The sequence below is a fragment of the Mandrillus leucophaeus genome, unplaced genomic scaffold (assembly GCF_000951045.1).
Source record: "Mandrillus leucophaeus isolate KB7577 unplaced genomic scaffold, Mleu.le_1.0 Scaffold546, whole genome shotgun sequence".
Classification (NCBI taxonomy): Eukaryota; Metazoa; Chordata; class Mammalia; order Primates; family Cercopithecidae; genus Mandrillus; species Mandrillus leucophaeus.
In genome coordinates, this window is record NW_012105875.1 from 1,170,139 (window position 1) to 1,187,764 (window position 17,626).

The window sequence follows — 17,626 nt, forward strand, 5'->3', positions numbered from 1 at the left end:
GCCTTCTAGTTAATTTTTAATCGCATTTTAAGGTGTGAGCTGACAAACTTATTCAGCATCCCACATTACAGAGTTTCTCTATTGTATGAGATTTCTTATGACTGTGGGTTGTACTTTTCCATAAAGTTTTACCATAGCTATATCATCTGGAACATTTCTCTTTGGTGGACACACCAATGAATGAAGTTATCACTGAAGAAGTCGCATCCATACCATTTTAGATGGTTGCACTGCCACATCAAGCCTTAAAGATTTAAAAGTTTTGAACTCTGAATTATATTGTTACTTCTGTATATGGACTCCAATGACAATGAAACATATTGCTATAAAATCCCTCCATGCTAGTCAAGATAGCCTAGGAAATGTTGCAGTAACAAAATAAACCACCAAAAATCTCAGTGGTGAGACACAATGAATTTTTATTTCTTACTCTAAAAAGAAATCCAACACAGATCAGATAGTGACCTTCTATCAACCCAGTCTGGAATAAGCAGCCTCCAAGGTCACCTTGGCAGGGATAGAGAAGCCTGAGGATGTGTGTAAAGGCTAGACCAGAAAGTGGCTTCTATCACTTTTGCTCACACTCCATTGGCTAGAACTCAATCACATGGGCACATTCTTAACTGCAGGGGTTACTGGGAAACAGAGCCTTATTTGCAAGGAAATGATAAACACAGCACTGCCTCTGCCATATCCTTCAAATACCACTTCTTTAGAGCTTCTCACCTGTGTACAGAATCTCATGGAAAACCTGAGTACTAATTTCTTTCATAGTAAGAGCATGGGTTTCATTTCTGAGCACACTTTTGAATGTTCTTCATACAGAGAGTATTTTTCTAGTGGGGACTAAAAAATATCTAAAGACTTTGGCTGAACCGAAGACCTTACCATAATCATCCCAATTAGAATTTCCTTCCTGGATACACCCTTTAAAGGAAATTTGACCTTTAACTACAACCACTACCAAAAACCACCCATTTGTCGAGAGTCACCTACTTTGCCATTGCAGCATACAGCAGTCGATGGGAACTTCACAGAAGTTCTTGAAATCCACAATCCTTGCCTGGCACACTCCAGTGCTGCAGGCTGACATCATCGATGGCAGTGTTGCTGTCTTTTGCTCCCCCAGCCCTCCCACAGGCTGAGTAAGCCTCTATCATCTGGAATACAGTGTGGCTTCTGTTTTCCTAATTTAACCCTGACTTACTATGTTTATAATGTTTCTCTCTGCTCACATAGTCTTTGATGAGTCAGAAGGTCCTTGCCACGCTCACAATGTGTGTACTGTGTCTCATCTATATGCACTCTCTGATGGGCAAGGAGGTACGAATTACGACTGAAGCCCTTACCACATGCCTTACACTTATAGGGCCTCTCTCCTGTGTGGACTCTGAGATGAACATGAAGATCTGAATTCCGACTGAAGCCTTTACCACACTCATCACATTTATATGGTTTCTCTCTGTTGTGATCTCTTTGATGTAAGTGGAAATATGAGCTGTAACTAAAGCACTTTCCACACACTTCACATTTATATGGTTTTTCTCCAGTGTGAACTCTCTGATGAGTGTGAAGAACAGAGCTATATGCAAAATCCTTTCCACACACATTGCATTTGTATGGTTTCTCCCCTGTGTGGACTCTCTGGTGAATGTGAAGGTGTGTACTTTGGCTGAAGCCCTTTCCACACTCACCACACCTATAAGGTTTCTCCCCTGTGTGAAACCTCCAGTGGACTTGAAGAACGGAGCTTGAACTAAAGCACTTGCCACACTCACTGCATTTGTAGGGCTTCTCTCCAGTGTGGACTCGCTGATGGACAAGAAGGTTGGAGCTCTGATCAAAGCCCTTCCCACACTCATCACATTTATAGGGCTTTTTCCCTGTGTGTACTCCCTGATGAATACAAAGAAGGGACCTAAATCCAAACCCTTTCCCACATACGTCGCATTTGTAGGGCATGTCTCCTGTGTGGACTCGATGATGGTTGTGAAGGGAGGAGTTGCGCCTGAAGCCCTTGCCACATTCTTTACATTTGTAGGGTTTGTCTCCCGGGGGGACTTTCTGATATCTGGGAAGGTGTGAGCTCTGTTTGCAGCCCGTAGGCCATTCGTGGAACTCATAGGAAGTCTCGCTTGAGTGGGTTTTACAATGAACGATAAGATCTTGGCTCTGAATAAAGTTCTTTCCATACTGGTCACATTTATAAGATTTTTCTCCTAGGTGAGCGCTGTGATGGACACGAGGATCTGTATCATCTGCAAAGGCCACCCCACAGTTATTACATGTGAAAGGCTGTGGTACTACACGGGCCGCATTATGTTGTTCAACTGTTGATTTCATACCCAAGTTTTTCCCACAGTCGGGGTGTCTACCAGGGTCCTCTCCTTTACATTCTTGGGACTCATGATGATCACGTGCGGTCCAATTGAGGCTGCCATCATGCCGAGCACGTCTATACAATTTCTCTTCCATGTAAATTCCCTTATATCTTCCCTGAGAGTTCTGGGGCTCGGTCATTACGTTGGCTTTCCTCCACGATTCTGGGGTAAGAACCTGTGTCAGGCCTTGCCATGCTGTGATATCTTCATTTTTGATAGTGGCATTTACTACATAGTTTTCATTTTTAGAAATCTGAAGAGACACGCCTGCCCACTCTTCACAGAGGGAAACATCTTCTAAATGTGGGGAACACTCTTCTTGAAGGTTCATGACATAATCCTGACTCACAGTTAAATCCCGGATCCTTTGTTTCCAAATCTGCCAGCAACGAAGCACTTCTTGCGAAAGGTAACTTAACCCCTTTTCCTGAAGATTCAAAATGCTGTTTTTAATCCCATCTCCTATGAGAAGAAAGAGAATGTGGCTAAGAGAACAAGTCAATCATCTGTCCAGAGGTTTTGAGAAAATGAAATACAATGGGGTGGGAAGTTGTCCCTGTTCTAATTGTGAAACAATTAGAGCCATGGTAATTCTAACCTGTGAGCTGCCAATTAGAAATCAAGTGTTGTAGGGAAATTAAGAGAAATCTTGGCCAGGTGCAGTGGCTCATGCCTGCAGTAGCAACACTTTGAGAGGCTGAGGTGGGAGAATCACTCAAGCCCAGGAGATCAAGACCAGGCTGGACAATATGGTGAGATCCCATCTCTACAAAAAAATTAAAAATTGGGTCAGTTTTGCCTATGATCCCAGCCACTTGGAAATCTGAGGTTGGAGGATTGTTTAATCCTGGGAGGCAGAGGCTGCAGTGAGCCAAGATTGTGCCACTGCACTCCAACCTGGGTGACAGAGCAAGATCTTTCCACCCCCACGCCACAAAAAAAGAAAAAAAGGAAGTCTTAGGAAAAATTTATGAAGGAAGAAATTCACCTCCCTGCTATAAGAGTAGTCGATAAAAAGCTTTCAATAATCTTGCTACAAAAGGTACGGGAAAGGCTCCCATTTTATGTAGTGTATGTGTGTATATAAATAATACATATTGATGGAGTGTTTTCTATATGTTGGGCAGAGTGAGGGACCCAAAGGGTCACAAGAGGTTTCAGAAACAAGCAACAAGTCCTATCTCCTGATAGCTTCCCTTCCTTCACATCACTGTCGTATGGAGGACTATCATGTATCTTTGTGTACAACCTGCACAACTGTACATGGTGAGCCTAAAGGGGATGGGTATGAAAAGGCAATGGGGATGGAAAGGGGGATAAACATTGTGAAATATGGTCCTGGCATTGTGCGGGGATGCATATGTTAAACTTCTGAGATGAGCTTTAAGAGACATCCTTTTTATTTTCCCCAAGGTTCTTTGTCTTCATGAAAAGATAGAAACCACTCAGATCCTACAATCCATTTCCTTAAGTTCTACCCTTTTAAGTTACTGCAGAATCTCAAACAGCCATGACTATGAGAATGGAGAACAGATACTGTGGCACTGTCAATGGCCTGGCACCCAGGGAAGCAAGACTGTGGTATATAACAAACAGGGGCCTGAGGCAGAAGAGGATGATCATATTCTTGGGACCCTAAGATGGGTTTCAAAATGGCATGAATATCATAGTCAAGTCCCACTGGATACCGCTTTGGTTCAAGCTCCTTTCTGGGTTAATTGAAAGTGACTTTAAGTTTATAAAATAGTATCAGGGAAAGGGAGACCATGAGCTGCTCCGAATGGGCTTAAGCAGTGGTTTCCCAATTGTTTTGATTGTAACCCACAGTAAAATCGGCATTGTGACTCAGTAGGAATAGGCACAAGCATCAACACAGACTGGTCACTAAAACAGAAGTTTTATCAGCTGATACTTACATACTATGTGCAATGCACTTTGATAAATTCTTTTGTTTTCTGTTCTATTAATCTACTTTGCTTTTTAAAAATTGCTAGTTATGACACAGTAATTTGATTTCAGGACTCGCCAAGAGGGTTTTATCCTGCAGTTTGAGAAACAACTGCAAGGATATGCAGATTTATGCAAAAGGCCCTGTGTCTACAGTTTACACTTTGGTTTCATGAGGTTATTTATTACAAACAGAGGACCTAGGGCCAGATTAGGAGGGCTCAAATCCTAGTTCTTCTTACAAGCAGTTGTGATCGTGGGCAAGTTATTAATTCTGTGACTCAGTTGTTTCATTCATTGATATGGTTTGGCTGTGTCCCCACCCAAATCTCTTCTTGAATTGTAACTCCCATAATTCCCACGTGTCATGTCCCATAATTCCCACATGTCAGAGCCCCCACACAGAGTCCTTACCAGGGCACTGCCTAGTGGAGCTGTGAGAAGAGGGCCACTGTCCTTCAGACCCCAGAATGCTAGATGCACTGACAGCTTGCACCGTGTGCCTGGAAAAGCCACAAACACACAACACCAGCCCATGAAAGCAGTCAGAAGGGAGACTATACTCTGCAGAGCCACAGGGGCAGAGCTGCCCAAGACCATGGAAACCCACCTTTTACATCAGTGTGACCAGGATACAAGACATAGAGTCAAAGGAGATCACATTTGAGCTTTAAGATTTGATAGCCCTGTTGGATTTCAGACTTGCATGGGGCCTGTAGCCCCTTTGATTTGGCCAATTTCTCCCATTTGGAACAGCTGTATTTACAGAATGCCTGTACCTGCACTGTACCTAGGAAGTAAATAACTTGTTTTTGATTTTACAGGCTCATAGACGGATTAGACTTGGCTTGTCTCAGATGAGACACTGGACTGTGGACTTTTGAGTTAATGCTGAAATGAGTTAAGACTGGGGGACTGTTGGGAGGCATGATTGGTTTTCAAATGTAAGGACATAAGATTTGGGAGGGGCCAGGGGTGGGATAATATGGTTTGGCTGTGTCCCCACCCAAATCTCATCTTGAATTGTAACTCCCACAATTCCCATGTGTCATGGGAGGAACCCAGTGGGAGGTGATTGAATTACGGGGGCGGGTTTTTCCTGTGTTGTTCTCATGATAGTGAATGAGTCTCATGAGATCTGATGGCTTTAAAGAGGGGAGTTTCCAGCTGGATGCGGTGCCTCATGCCTGTAATCCCAGCACTTTGGGACGCCAAGGCGGGCGGATCTCGAGGTCAAGAGATTGAGACCATCCTGGCCAACATGGTGAAACCCCGTCTCTACTAAAAATACAAAAATTAGCTGGGCATGGTGGCACATGCCTGTAGTCCCAGCTACCCAGGAGACTGAGGCAGGAGAATTGCTTGAACCCGGGAGGTGGAGGTTGCAGTGAGCCAAGATAGCACCACTGCACTCCAGCCTGGCTACAGAGCCAGACTCTGTCAAAAAAAAAAAAAAAAAAAAAAAAATGGGGGGCGGGGGGCGGTTCCCTGAAGAAGCGCTCTTCTCTTGTCTGCCACCATGTGAGACGTGCCTTTCACCTTCCACCATGATTGTGAGGCCTCCCTAGGCATGTGGAACTGTAAGTCCAATACACCTCTATCTTGTAAATTGCCCAGTCTCGGGTATGTCTTTATCAGCAGTGTGAAAACAGAGTAATACATCATAAAAGGGGGATAATAACAGTAACTATCTGTATTAGTCCATTCTCATGTTGTTAATAAAGACACACCCCAAACTGGGTAATTTATAAAGGAAAGAGGTTTAATTGACTCATAGTTCCATATGGCTGGGGTGGCCTCACAATCATGGCAGAAGGTGAAGGAAGAGCAAACGGACATCCTACATGGCGGCAGGCAAAGAGAAAGCCTGTGCAGGAGAACACCCATTTATAAAACCATCAGCTCTCATGAGACTTATTCACTCTCATGAGAACAGCATGAGAAAGACCCCTGCCCCATGATTCAGTTGCCTCCTACCAGGTCCCTCCCACAACATGTGGGAATTATGGGAGCTACAATTCAAGATGAGACTTGGGTAGGGACATAGCCAAACCATATCTCTATCTCATAAACTAAACTTAGGTAACACATAACTGTATATGAACCTCTGAGAAATAAAAATGAGGTTAGATATTTATCAAAAAGTAATCAAAGAAACCAACACTTAGATTACACTTACTACATACCAGTAAGTGTTGGCTATTGTAACTGCCAATGAAACCAAAGTTCTCCCTTGGTTCCTTTAACACTGGTTTATCCAAAACATTGGATAAACATTGATTTTTCTCCAGAAGCAACCAATAGATCAAGGCCGTTGGTGATGTGTGAATTTTATCAGTCTCATTCTGAGAAATATGAGGAAAGAATGAGAGCCTAAATGTGTGAGTAGGGAGGGAGGGGTTACTACCTGCACTGAATGCCCACAGGCCAGGGGTATGAGATTTGGGGAGTGCTCCCTCACATCACAAGGGGCCACATCCTCACATTGATCTGTAAAAGCTCATTAACTGCAGGGTTCTAACCTGCACATGAATCTCTTAGGATTTTTCTTTCCAGTGGCCAATGCATCTTTTTGTGATCTAACTGGAATATTCTATCTGGTTTGAAATGATGATTTGAAGAAACAGGTTCAGTGGTCTGATGCTCAGTTACTCACCCACTGAGATAAGGTTCCTGAAGTTTTCCAGCATCACATCTTGGTACAGGTTTATCTGGGCTTTATCCAATAGTGCCAGCTCTTCCTTGGTGAAGACAACAGCCACATCCTTGAATGTCACCCTTTCCTAAAACATCAACCACACGCCACATCAATCATCCACACCAATGACTGGTCTTAGTCTGTTTGGGCTGCCTTAATAAAATACCACAGTCTGACTAGATTAAACAAAATAAACTTGTTTCTTCCTGTTCTGGAGGTTGGAAAGTCTAAGATCAAGTACCACCAAGATACGTTTCATTCAGGTTTCTTCTCTTGGCTTGTAGACAGCTGTCCTCTCACTGTGTCCTTACGTGGCATAGGGAGAATGACAGCAAGCTGTGTTGAGTCTCTCTCATAAGGACACTAATCCTGTTGGATCAGGGATTCCCAAAGGACAATATTAATCAAATTATAAAATATGGCCCAGGAAACAGGCGCAGATAAATCTACACTAAGGTGTTGTACCAATACATAAGTCTAGTAGTGTTCCATGAGTTCATTTCTCATCACACACCAAGATTTGGTATTTTCACTTTTTCATGGCAGATTAATCTATTTTTAGCATGTTAAAAGGAACTAAGAAGACAGGGTAACTAAAAGCATTGGCCCCTAGATTCAAAAAACACAAAAGAGAAAAGGGAGATTAGGATAAATAAGAACACTTCGATATCAACTAGGTATTAAAAAATAGTGGTATCAATGTGAAATTTCTTCAGTATGTTAGCAGTAATGTGGAAAGGTAGGAGAATGCTCTTATTCTTAGGAGCTATAAGCTGAAATATTTAGGGATGAATTATAATGATGCCTGCAATTTATCCCCAAGTGGGTCATCAAAATAAAATATAGATATGTGTGTGTATATACGTATATTATGCATATGTTTGTGGGCGATTCTGAACAATTGGTGAATCGAGGTGAAGATTACACATTATGCTATTCTTTCATCTTCCTAATTGAAATTTCTCAAAATAAAAGAATGTGGGGAATAAGCTGATATTAATAACCATCTCCTAATCAAGAAACCAATTTTTACATAAAATATTTCTATCGCTGCATATATCACACTGCTCAGAGTTAAGTATTTACAGATATGTTCTCTCAATAGACTCTGCATCTCTAAATAAAGCAGAGCTTTCAAACAAAAGTTGTAAGCCATTACAAAGGACTTCACAAGGAATATGTTACTAACAACTGTCCAACTACCAAAATCTGACAATGATTAAAACCAAAATCTAGGGGAGTCAGCACTGTTGTCCTAATAGCACCACTCTCTCAGTAGCACTACTGTTAGAGGCAACAAAATTGAATTGGAGTTAACCCTTCAGGAAATACAGATACCCTGAAGCCTGCTTGGGGTGTTCCAATGTAGGGAGAAGGGGTTAGGAATAGAGGTTCACCCAGCATACTCCCCATTCTCCATTCTCTGCCTCAACTATAGAGCCTGGGAAAATAAAACATTCATTTCTCTACCACCCTTGTAGCTGGATGGATCCCTTGTAGGAATCCTAGGCAGCGATTGTCACAGGATACAGGTACAAGGACAACCCCAAAATATTAAGAAACAAAATTTTATAAACTAATAAACACATGCAAAAATCTTTAAATCTTTTCTTCTATGAAGTATTCTTGTAAAACCATCTATGAAGTATTCTTGTAAAACCTTAAACCTAAATCTATTCAAGCATCTGGTGCTTCCACTTACAAGAAATACTGTGGATAGAATAACACATTGAAAGACACCAAAAGGAAGCAAACAAATGCATTCCAAATGTAGGAAAGAACACAGGACACCAAACTTGGTTTCTATAACAAGTCAATAGCAGGAGAGAATAAAGTAGGGGGGCAGATTTCTCTGGATTAAAAGAGATTATGAGATGTAACAACCAACTATATGATAGTATAGACCTTGTTAAGATCCCATTTGAACAAACTAACTGTTAAAAATTTTTTTTTTTTTAGATAATCAGGGAAATTTGATTATTGTCTGGGTATTAGATAATACCAAATAATTATTGATTATCTCATTAGTCCATTTTTAAGGAAATATATACTGAAATACATAGAGAGTGTGGTAAATTAGATTGCTGTTTAGAAATATCCTCTTCCATGCTCTCCAGTCCCACTAAAGGACCAGAGTGTGTCTCCTTACCACTTTAGTTTGGACTTGGAATGGAACTTGCTCTGGCTACCAAAATGAAGCAGAAGTGATAACGTGCCAGTTCTAAACCTGGGCCTCGAGAGATCTCACGTGTCCACTTGCTCTATTGCCCCTCTGTCTTCACTATGAGGACACACCCAAGCTAATCAAAACCAGCAGAGTGCTACCAAATATTCATGGCATTGGTTTTAGGTCCAGGAGATAACCATTGAGGACGCTGTTATAGGAGGCTGGAAAAATGGTGACCTGGGTGATGTAGTGGTAAACATTTGGTAAACTGTTGCTGTAAGTCAGAAGATAGAAAATGGACATAATGAATCTTGGACTTGGGCAAGATGGTTTCTGGGCAGAAGGATAAAAGTGTGAGCTCATTCATTTTAGTTGCATATATAATAAGGTACTATACAAGAGTGAGGTACTCAGAGAAAAACCAATACAGTGTGAAATAACATGCCTCTTTAAAATACTTTGGGAAAGAAAAAACGGAAAAAGAGATTAAGCGAATCTCTTTGGCAAAAAGTTAATTGTTGAAACTGCATGATGGGTACTGCAAATGGAGGATCATAATACCATTTGCTCTTTTTGTGTATTTTCATAATTAATTTTTTTCATGATTAAAAGAAAATCCTTCCTCCACACCGTGATGGTCTTTTTAATGTGTCAACTTGGCTAAGCTACAGTCCTCAGTTATTGAATCAAACACTAATCCAGGTATTGCTGTGAAGATAATTTGTAGATGTGATTAAAGTCCATAATCAGTTGACTTTAAGGGAGATTATTCTAACTAATCTGAGGATGTCTGATTCAATAAACTGAAAGGTCTTATGAGCAGAACTGAGGCTTCCCTGGGAGGGGGAGAAATTCCCCCCACAGACAGTAGCTTCAGTCTGTCCAAGAGTTCTGGCCTACCCTTCCTGATGGGCTGCCCTGTAGATTTTGGACTTGCCTAGTTAGCCCCCATAATCATATAAGTCAATTCCTTACAATAAATCTCTTAATATATATCTCTTACTGGTTCTGCCTTGCTGGTTGAACTCTGACCAATACATACCCATTCAAATCTTGCTACTTATTGAACTAGACCAGTGACATTTAGAGTATGGTCATGTATATGCTGCCCATGCACTCAGATGCTGTGGCAACACCAAACTGCTATAAAAGTTTCTGAACTTACTCTTGATTCTTTTTCCCTCATGGGGCAGTGACAAGCAGTTCATGGACTGGTACTGGTACTGGTACATGAACCACACTTAGAGTAGCACCAAAGCAGACATCTTGAAATCTGTGAGTTATTTCTTCACTTCTATAAAGGGAGTCAAACCGCCTGCCTCACAAAGTCATTATGAGCAAGATAAAGTACCTAATACATAGCAGTCACTCAAAAAATGCTGACCTCCTTTCAGGAAACAGAAGAGTCTGGTTCCTCAGAATGAACAGTATATTTAAAGAGAAAGAAATCCTTAACTTACCTGGAACTTAATCATATCGTCTTCCTTTTGGAAAGGGCAGGATTCTGGAAAAGCAGAACTGCAAAGAAGAAAGAATCCATGAGATCATGGATTCAACAAGTTATGAATGAACATTTGTTCCTTCCTTATCTGTAAAAGTTTCTCACAATTTCTCCACTCCCTAGATATCATCTCTTCTCACTCTGAACAGACTGAACTCCCACCTTCTCAAGACTTCCCTCGATTTGGCCCCAGTCCCTCAATCTCAAACCACTGTGTAACTCCTATCTCTCTCCTCAAGGTTTTGGGTCAAAACCTGCACATTCTTTTCCTTTGCTCAGACTTGTGAATGAACTGACACAATCTACATCTGAATTTCGCAGGAAAAGAGGCCCCAGAATTGCTGATTAAGGGAGCAATCTCAGGGCTGGGCACAGTGGCTCACGCCTGAAATCCCAGCACTTTAGGAACACAAGATGGGTGGATCGCTTGAGGCCAGGAGTTCAAGACCAGCCTGGCTAACATGGTGAAACCCTGTCTCTACTAAAAATACAAAATTAGCTGCCTGTGGTGGCGGGCGCCTATAATCCCAGCTACTCAGGAGGCTGAGGCAGGACAATCACTTGAACCTGTGAGGCGGAGGCTTCAGTGAGCCGTGATTGCACCACTGCACTCTAGCCTGGGCAACAGAGACAGAGTTGTCTCAAAAAAAAGAAGAGAGAGAGAGAGAGCAATCTCAGGATGACAGGAACCTTCTGCTATTTCCACTTTTCACATGCAAGACTTGATTTTGTATGGCTAGGCCTGTGGTCTAAAAAACTTGAGGTTAGCCCAGATATACAAATTAAATCTCAATTTTTATTATTATGTTAATCAATAATACAAATTTTTAAACATCTACACCTTGACTCTTGGCTTCCTAAACTATCTCTCCAGCACCCATTCTATCCCCTGCTTTTGCAAATATTGATGACACACCTATGACATAAAAGATACATCCTCTGCTCTGGAAATGCTCACAGTATACTGAACTATAAATGTTCTCAGACTGCAGGTAGTCCAAAGTAGGTAGACACAGACCTTCTAAGCTTGCCACTTCATATACACTAAAGCCCCTTCCTGTTCTGCTTTTATCAGTGGATTCCCTTGCCAATTAGCTTCCAGTTGGGTTCAGCCAATGGGGAAAGCCAGCAAGAGATCCAGGGAAGGGACAAGAGTGAAGTCGGGATATTTATCCCCCCAGGTAAGCTGTGGAATGACTATGTTCCATATCCATTTACCAAAGGTCGTGGCCTCCATCAGGCAGCTGTCATCCCATAAATCTTTCTTCAGGTTTTAGTGACTGCCTCTTCACTTAGCCCTTCAGTCCTAAAGGCAGTAAGTTATCCTGCCTCAGAGCTATCACTAGCTCTGAAATATTGCAATATCCTTTGTTGATTACCACAGCCTGCCTACAACTTTATAGATTGTGCCTTTATTAAGCTCTTCTCAAATTACCCAATTTGAGTGTTCTGTTTATTTTTTATTGGGATTCCATCTGATAAACCCTGTAAACACAATTGTCTCTGGCCTTTGTGGAGACACTTACTGTATAAAATTGCCACTTTAGGCACTGTGGAAACTACAAAGATTAAAAAATAAAAGCCCAAAACCATGTTTCTGCCTTCTCAGATAGTGCTTTTCAGACTATCTGTGATAAAGGACGAGTTTTAAAAGTATTATTACTGTTACTTTCAGTCTGTCACAGACTGATATTTTGGTAAGATACAGTAAAAAGAAATCACTGGAATAAGGAAATTAAGAAGGTATGCAATTTAAAGCCCAGTTGTTATTATTATGTTAATCGATAAGACAAAATTTTAAACATCTAAACTCAAGTTCTCAAATTATCTGGTCACAGACCAATATCATTTACTGGCACTGGTCTGTTGGCTACCCTTTGAATTGCAGCTTACAGGGTTATAGAATCAGGTTAAAAGACTATGAAATGTCTTTTTGGTAAATCCTTGGACTCCTTTTCTCTCTTTTCCTACCTTTAAGAGACATCATTAATCACATCTTATTTTGGGTTTCAACAAAGGGCAAAATAAGGAGTATTCAACTCATTAGTACAGCATGAATTACATCGTTTTACAATAATTAAAACCTACAAGGAAAACACTCCTCCTTTCTCCTGTCAAAAAACTACAAATCCTAAAAACAAAAATAACCAAGCTGTAGTCTTTTATCCACTGTACCTGGTAAGGATCTTATCATTTAACAAGCACTCAATGTTTCTTGATATTAACAAATGCAGAAATAGAATTGGCTTGGATATTATACATTAGATGCATTTGCAAAGACATAAACTCACCCTCTACTTCCAGTACCTGTTCTCACTTAAGAGCCAAAAATGGGACAGGTTTATTTTCAAGCACACATCGACACACATGCACTCACACATATATGGTTGGGGGTTTGGTTTCCTGAATTTCTGGCTTCAGACACTACCTGCCTGTATCAAGTCAGGGCCGTGGCAGGAACCAGAATGGCATATTCAAATTTGAGGGGAATTTAATAAACAGACAGCTTACAATGGTGTTGGCTGGGGGTAAGGAAATCACAGTGGATAAGGCTCTATCCTGGGAAGTGACAGGGAGGTGCCATTATAATACCTGGGTCTTAAGAGGTAAGGGGAGGGAGCAGTCCCTGGAGCCAGGAACTGAGAGGACTGTGTGGCCAGGGCCACCCAAACCATGATCTGTTGTTAGAAGGGCAGCTAATCTGTGACAATCCTGCAGAGAGAGAACTAGGGGACAAGATACTCCAAATCACAATTCTTCCTCTCTCCAAACTTTTCTGTTGAGACTTCCCATTGGCCAAAGACAAGCAAGGCCAGAAGGCAATTGTGGCCTTTCAGGGCAGACAGCAGGGGAAAAGGTGGGGCAGCCAAAGACATGGGGCACATGGCACCTCAAGACTCTTGTTTTTTCCCTACCTACCAAAGTCCACACAGCTCTCGCACACAAATGCCTTTCTCATCCTTCAACCTGACAACTACTCTGATCTGAGGAATGCATCAGGAATGAGACCAGAAGCCCATATCAACCTCTTCAGGGAATGAGGACCTAGAGGAAAAGTGCAGCTGAATCTGGAACTGCAATTGCCCAGAAACACAATCAGAAATGTAATAAATCCTGCATTACACCTAAAATAATTAACACAAATTCTCTAACTTTATCAAATATACAGAGAGCGTTCAAACTTCAAATTTGTTGAGTGCAATTTAACAACTTATATTTGCTCATCTGCTTTATAATCCTCAAAGTCCCTACTCCCTGGCTCACAGCATGTGAGGTGAGAATGGAGTTAATAATTTGGGGCAGTTTTTTCTTTTCTTTTCTTTTCTTTTTGTTTTTTTTTTTGAGACGGAGTCTCGCTCTGTCGCCGAGACCCGGAGTGCAGTGGCGAGATCTAGGCTAACTGCAAGCTCCGCCTCCCGGGTTCACGCCATTCTCCTGCCTCAGCCTCCCGAGTAGCTGGGACTACAGGCGCCCGCCACCTCGCCCGGCTAATTTTTTGTATCTTTTTTAGTAGAGACGGGGCTTCACCGTGTTAGCCAGGATGGTCTTGATCTCCTGACCTCGTGATCCGCCCACCTCGGCCTCTCAAAGTGCTGGGATTACAGGCGTGAGCCACCGCACCCGGCCTGGGGCAGTTCTTTTCAAAATAAATTAGGTGACATTAAACTCCAGAGTTATTGCGGTCTGAGTTGTTTCTTTATTGCCAGAAGCCAGAACCTCTGCCCTGACGTTAGAAATGCCCCGCTGGAGTCAGAGCTGCCAAAATCCAGAGTTCAGACCCAAGACAACTCCCCCTCCAAGAACCTAGGGGTGCTGAGCCAGAATCGCCCCCACCAAACTGAGCGAGAACAGCCCAAGCCATCCTCTATACCCAGAGACACGCTGATTAGGCAAATCCCTTATCCCATTCAGGGACGCACAGACAGACCTAGCCATTACTCCTGAACCCTGAGCCAGCGCCCCGCTGCCCTCATCCAGAGATGCACATGCCAAGACTGACACTAAGCTTCGACCCGAGGACGCACAGCGCGAGTCGCTGTCACGAAACGTGAAGAAGATGCACTGTTTTCTCAAACCCAGGGCTGCTCCCCAAACCGAGCCCAAGCTCTCCCCATCCCATCCCAGGTAGGTCGCGCCGCTGAACGTCCCCAGCCTACCCCACCCACGAGGCCTTATCATTGGTCACCAGTCCCCTCTTCCACTTCTCCTACTTCAGTCCACAGGGACGGGTCACAGCTGCACATCCGACACCCCTACTCCTGGCTACGCCTCCAAGAGGGGCGCGGTCCAGGCGGGACTCACCCCAACATCCCAAACAATGTCGCCTGCAGCGTGCGTCCGGTACCACGGCGCATGCGCTAGGAGGCCTATGGACCACAATCCCCAGAAAGCCCCGCGCGCCACTGTGACCATTCGCAAGGCTACCCGGGTGAAGTCAGGGGTTGACCGGAAGTCCTTTGACTTCCGTGCATTCGTCTAAAATAATGGCAATCATAATAACGATAAAATAATGAAATGTAAAATAAATCACTAATGAAATGTTAAATAAATCACTATCAACGATGAAAAGAAAAAGTTTCAATATTTTACTACTTGGAAATGAGCACTTTACCATTTTACTGAAGACTTTTATGATGAAGACTTTTATAGGCATGTCCTTCAATGTTATAACCACGAAACTTTTCAATTAAAATTCATTTAAATATTTTCCCTCCCCGCCCCTCACCATGTTTTGTTTCTGTTGATGAAGACTCTGGATAATCTACACTTGCGATATAACATAGCCCTGTAATTTGTTTCCTAGTCTCAGGAGAAGCAGAAAGAATTAACAACCACTGTCTGAATCCTTAACAGCGGAACTGCAGGAGTACTGAGAGCCTCCTAGAAGAGACATAACACAGCGTAACAAGAAAACGGGAAGTTTTCAGATTCTTTTTTGAAAATTTCCCCTTGTTTGGCCTTAGGCTTTATTTTGCTGTATGTTACTGCATTTAAGATTTAAGATTTCTATTAAAGAAAAACTTGGGTACCCTAATGGGGTAAGAAAATTGAATAAGAATTCCATTAGAGGCCCACAGTTTTAGCCTGGACGAAAGCCCTAATAACGGGTGAGAACCATCTCTCCTAGGAATGGTCCGCTGGTCCTGCTGGCAGAGGCTCTGTTTGGAGTATCTGGCTGGCATTCTCTTTTCCATGCACCCTCAAGCTGTAGGGATTGTGAGGCAGTTCCAGTCCTGGACTAGACAGGTAAGTGAAGACCCCCACGTCTAGGCAATGGGCAGGAAATGGTTGAATAGTATCCAACTATAGCTTGACATTGCAACTTAGGGCACATAAAGGGACAGTGAAATTCTTTTGGCTTATCTGTGTCTTTTGATGTTTACATGTTTGATGTTCTTATACGTTGCTCTAAGTTGAAGGATTACTTGATTTAATCTGACATACTTGAATTTTAACGAGTTCAGGAATATTTTTATTTTTGGCCTAATACAAGGTTAATTTTTGTGACATCTGTGTCTATTGGAAAACCATGTGTGTCCTCTATCAGATGGATATGCATACATTTATGTTTTCACCAAACTTGCTAACTGTGCCATTTAAATTTGCTACATGCTTATTTGTGTGCTTGGTTAGATTTTTTCATTATGCATCTGTCAATTATTGAAAAGTGCATGTCAAAAAGGCTCCCAGGTGGTGGTTCATTACAGGTGGTGGTTCACGCCTGTAATCCCAGCACTTTGGGAGGCTTCTTAACTTACTACATTAGTAGCACAAATCCTAGTATAATCTTGATAACCAAATTATACCATAAGAGAACAACAACAACAAAAGCCAGAAAACTAAAGGAAAATGTCTCAATGAATAGAACTGCAAAATTTTATGAAAAGCAGCAAACAAAATTCATCAATATATTAAAATTATTACAGTACAACAGTGATGCATGGAAATTCATCATTATAACTTTTAGCAATATAATTCATCTTATTAAGAAATATTACTTTATAAAACATATCACCATGAAAATAAATGTCAATCAACAGGTTGAAAGTAATTTTCTTGTTAATGCATATAACAGAAGAAAAAGCATCAAAACCTATAAAAATACACAAAAAGAGTTCATAAATAAGAGAAATACCTAAACAGAAAGAAACAAGGTGTAAATAGCAAGGGAAATACAAAAGAATAAGCTTATAAGAGGATGAAGAGGCAGGGAGAGGTGGCTCACACCTGAAATCCCAGCACTTTGGAAGACCAAGGCAGGAGGATAGCTTGAGACCAGGAGTTTGAGACAACCCTGGGCAACATAGTGAGACCTCGACTGTACAAAAAAATTTAAAAGGAAATTAGCCAGGTGCAGTGGTGCACACCTGTAGTTCCAGCTTCTCAAGAGGCTGAGGATCGCTTGAGGCTCTGATCCCACCATTGCACTAAAGCCTGGGTGACAGGGTGAGATCCTAACTCAAAAAAAAACAGGATGGCCAATATCTTCTACCTGGAAAATTTCACAGTAATATAATGCCATAATTGTTCACCTGATGGGAAAAAAAATAAAAATTAAAAGGATTAATAAGAGCCAGTTTTTGGTTTTTTTTTTGAGCTGGAGTCTTGCTCTGTCACGAAGTCTGGAGTGCAGTGGCATGTGATCTTGGCTCACTGCAACCTCTGCCTCCCAGGTTCAGGTGATTATACTGCCTCAGTCTCCCAAGTAGCTGGAATTACAGGTATCTGCCACCATGCTCCACTAATTGTTGTATTTTTAGTAGAGACAGGGTTTCACCATGTTGGCCATGGTGAAAACTCCTGACCTCAAGTGATCTTCCTGCCTTGGCCTCCCAAAGTAACAGCCAGTTTTATTGTGTGCTTTAGGAGATGAACATCTCATCTACTCTGGTTAGAGTATAAGTTGGTTCAGCCTTTTACAAGAAAATTCC

The 17,626-nt window shown here is 41.9% G+C and overlaps 1 protein-coding gene across 4 annotated transcripts; it reads right to left on the minus strand.

Annotated features, from left to right (window-relative positions):
• Nucleotides 1-399: 399 nt before the first annotated feature.
• Nucleotides 400-15,040, minus strand: ZNF285 (zinc finger protein 285). 4 transcript variants are annotated; one of them, XM_011997770.1, is made up of 4 exons: nt 14,997-15,034; nt 10,654-10,711; nt 6,985-7,111; nt 400-2,843 (listed from the first exon to the last, which is right to left on the minus strand). In XM_011997770.1, exons 1-4 carry the CDS (start codon nt 15,002-15,004, stop codon nt 1,213-1,215), a joined length of 1,824 nt encoding a protein of 607 aa, XP_011853160.1. In that variant the 5' UTR covers nt 15,005-15,034; the 3' UTR covers nt 400-1,212. The 4 variants fall into 4 exon arrangements, with proteins under 4 accessions (XP_011853160.1, XP_011853161.1, XP_011853162.1 ...); XM_011997771.1 differs by having other exon boundaries at nt 14,906-15,034; XM_011997772.1 differs by lacking the exon at nt 14,997-15,034 and adding an exon at nt 12,783-12,825 and having other exon boundaries at nt 400-2,840.
• Between the last annotated feature and the right edge of the window lie 2,586 nt (nt 15,041-17,626).

What these genes read in the sequence shown, in the direction of transcription:
- ZNF285 (XM_011997770.1), bottom strand. An exon ending in ACGATATGATTAAGTTCCAG is followed by an intron (nt 7,112 to 10,653) that starts GTAAGTTAAGGA and finishes TTGATGTTTTAG; the next exon opens with GAAAGGGTGACATTCAAGGA. An exon ending in CAGGAACCTTATCTCAGTGG is followed by an intron (nt 2,844 to 6,984) that starts GTGAGTAACTGA and finishes TTCTTCTCATAG; the next exon opens with GAGATGGGATTAAAAACAGC.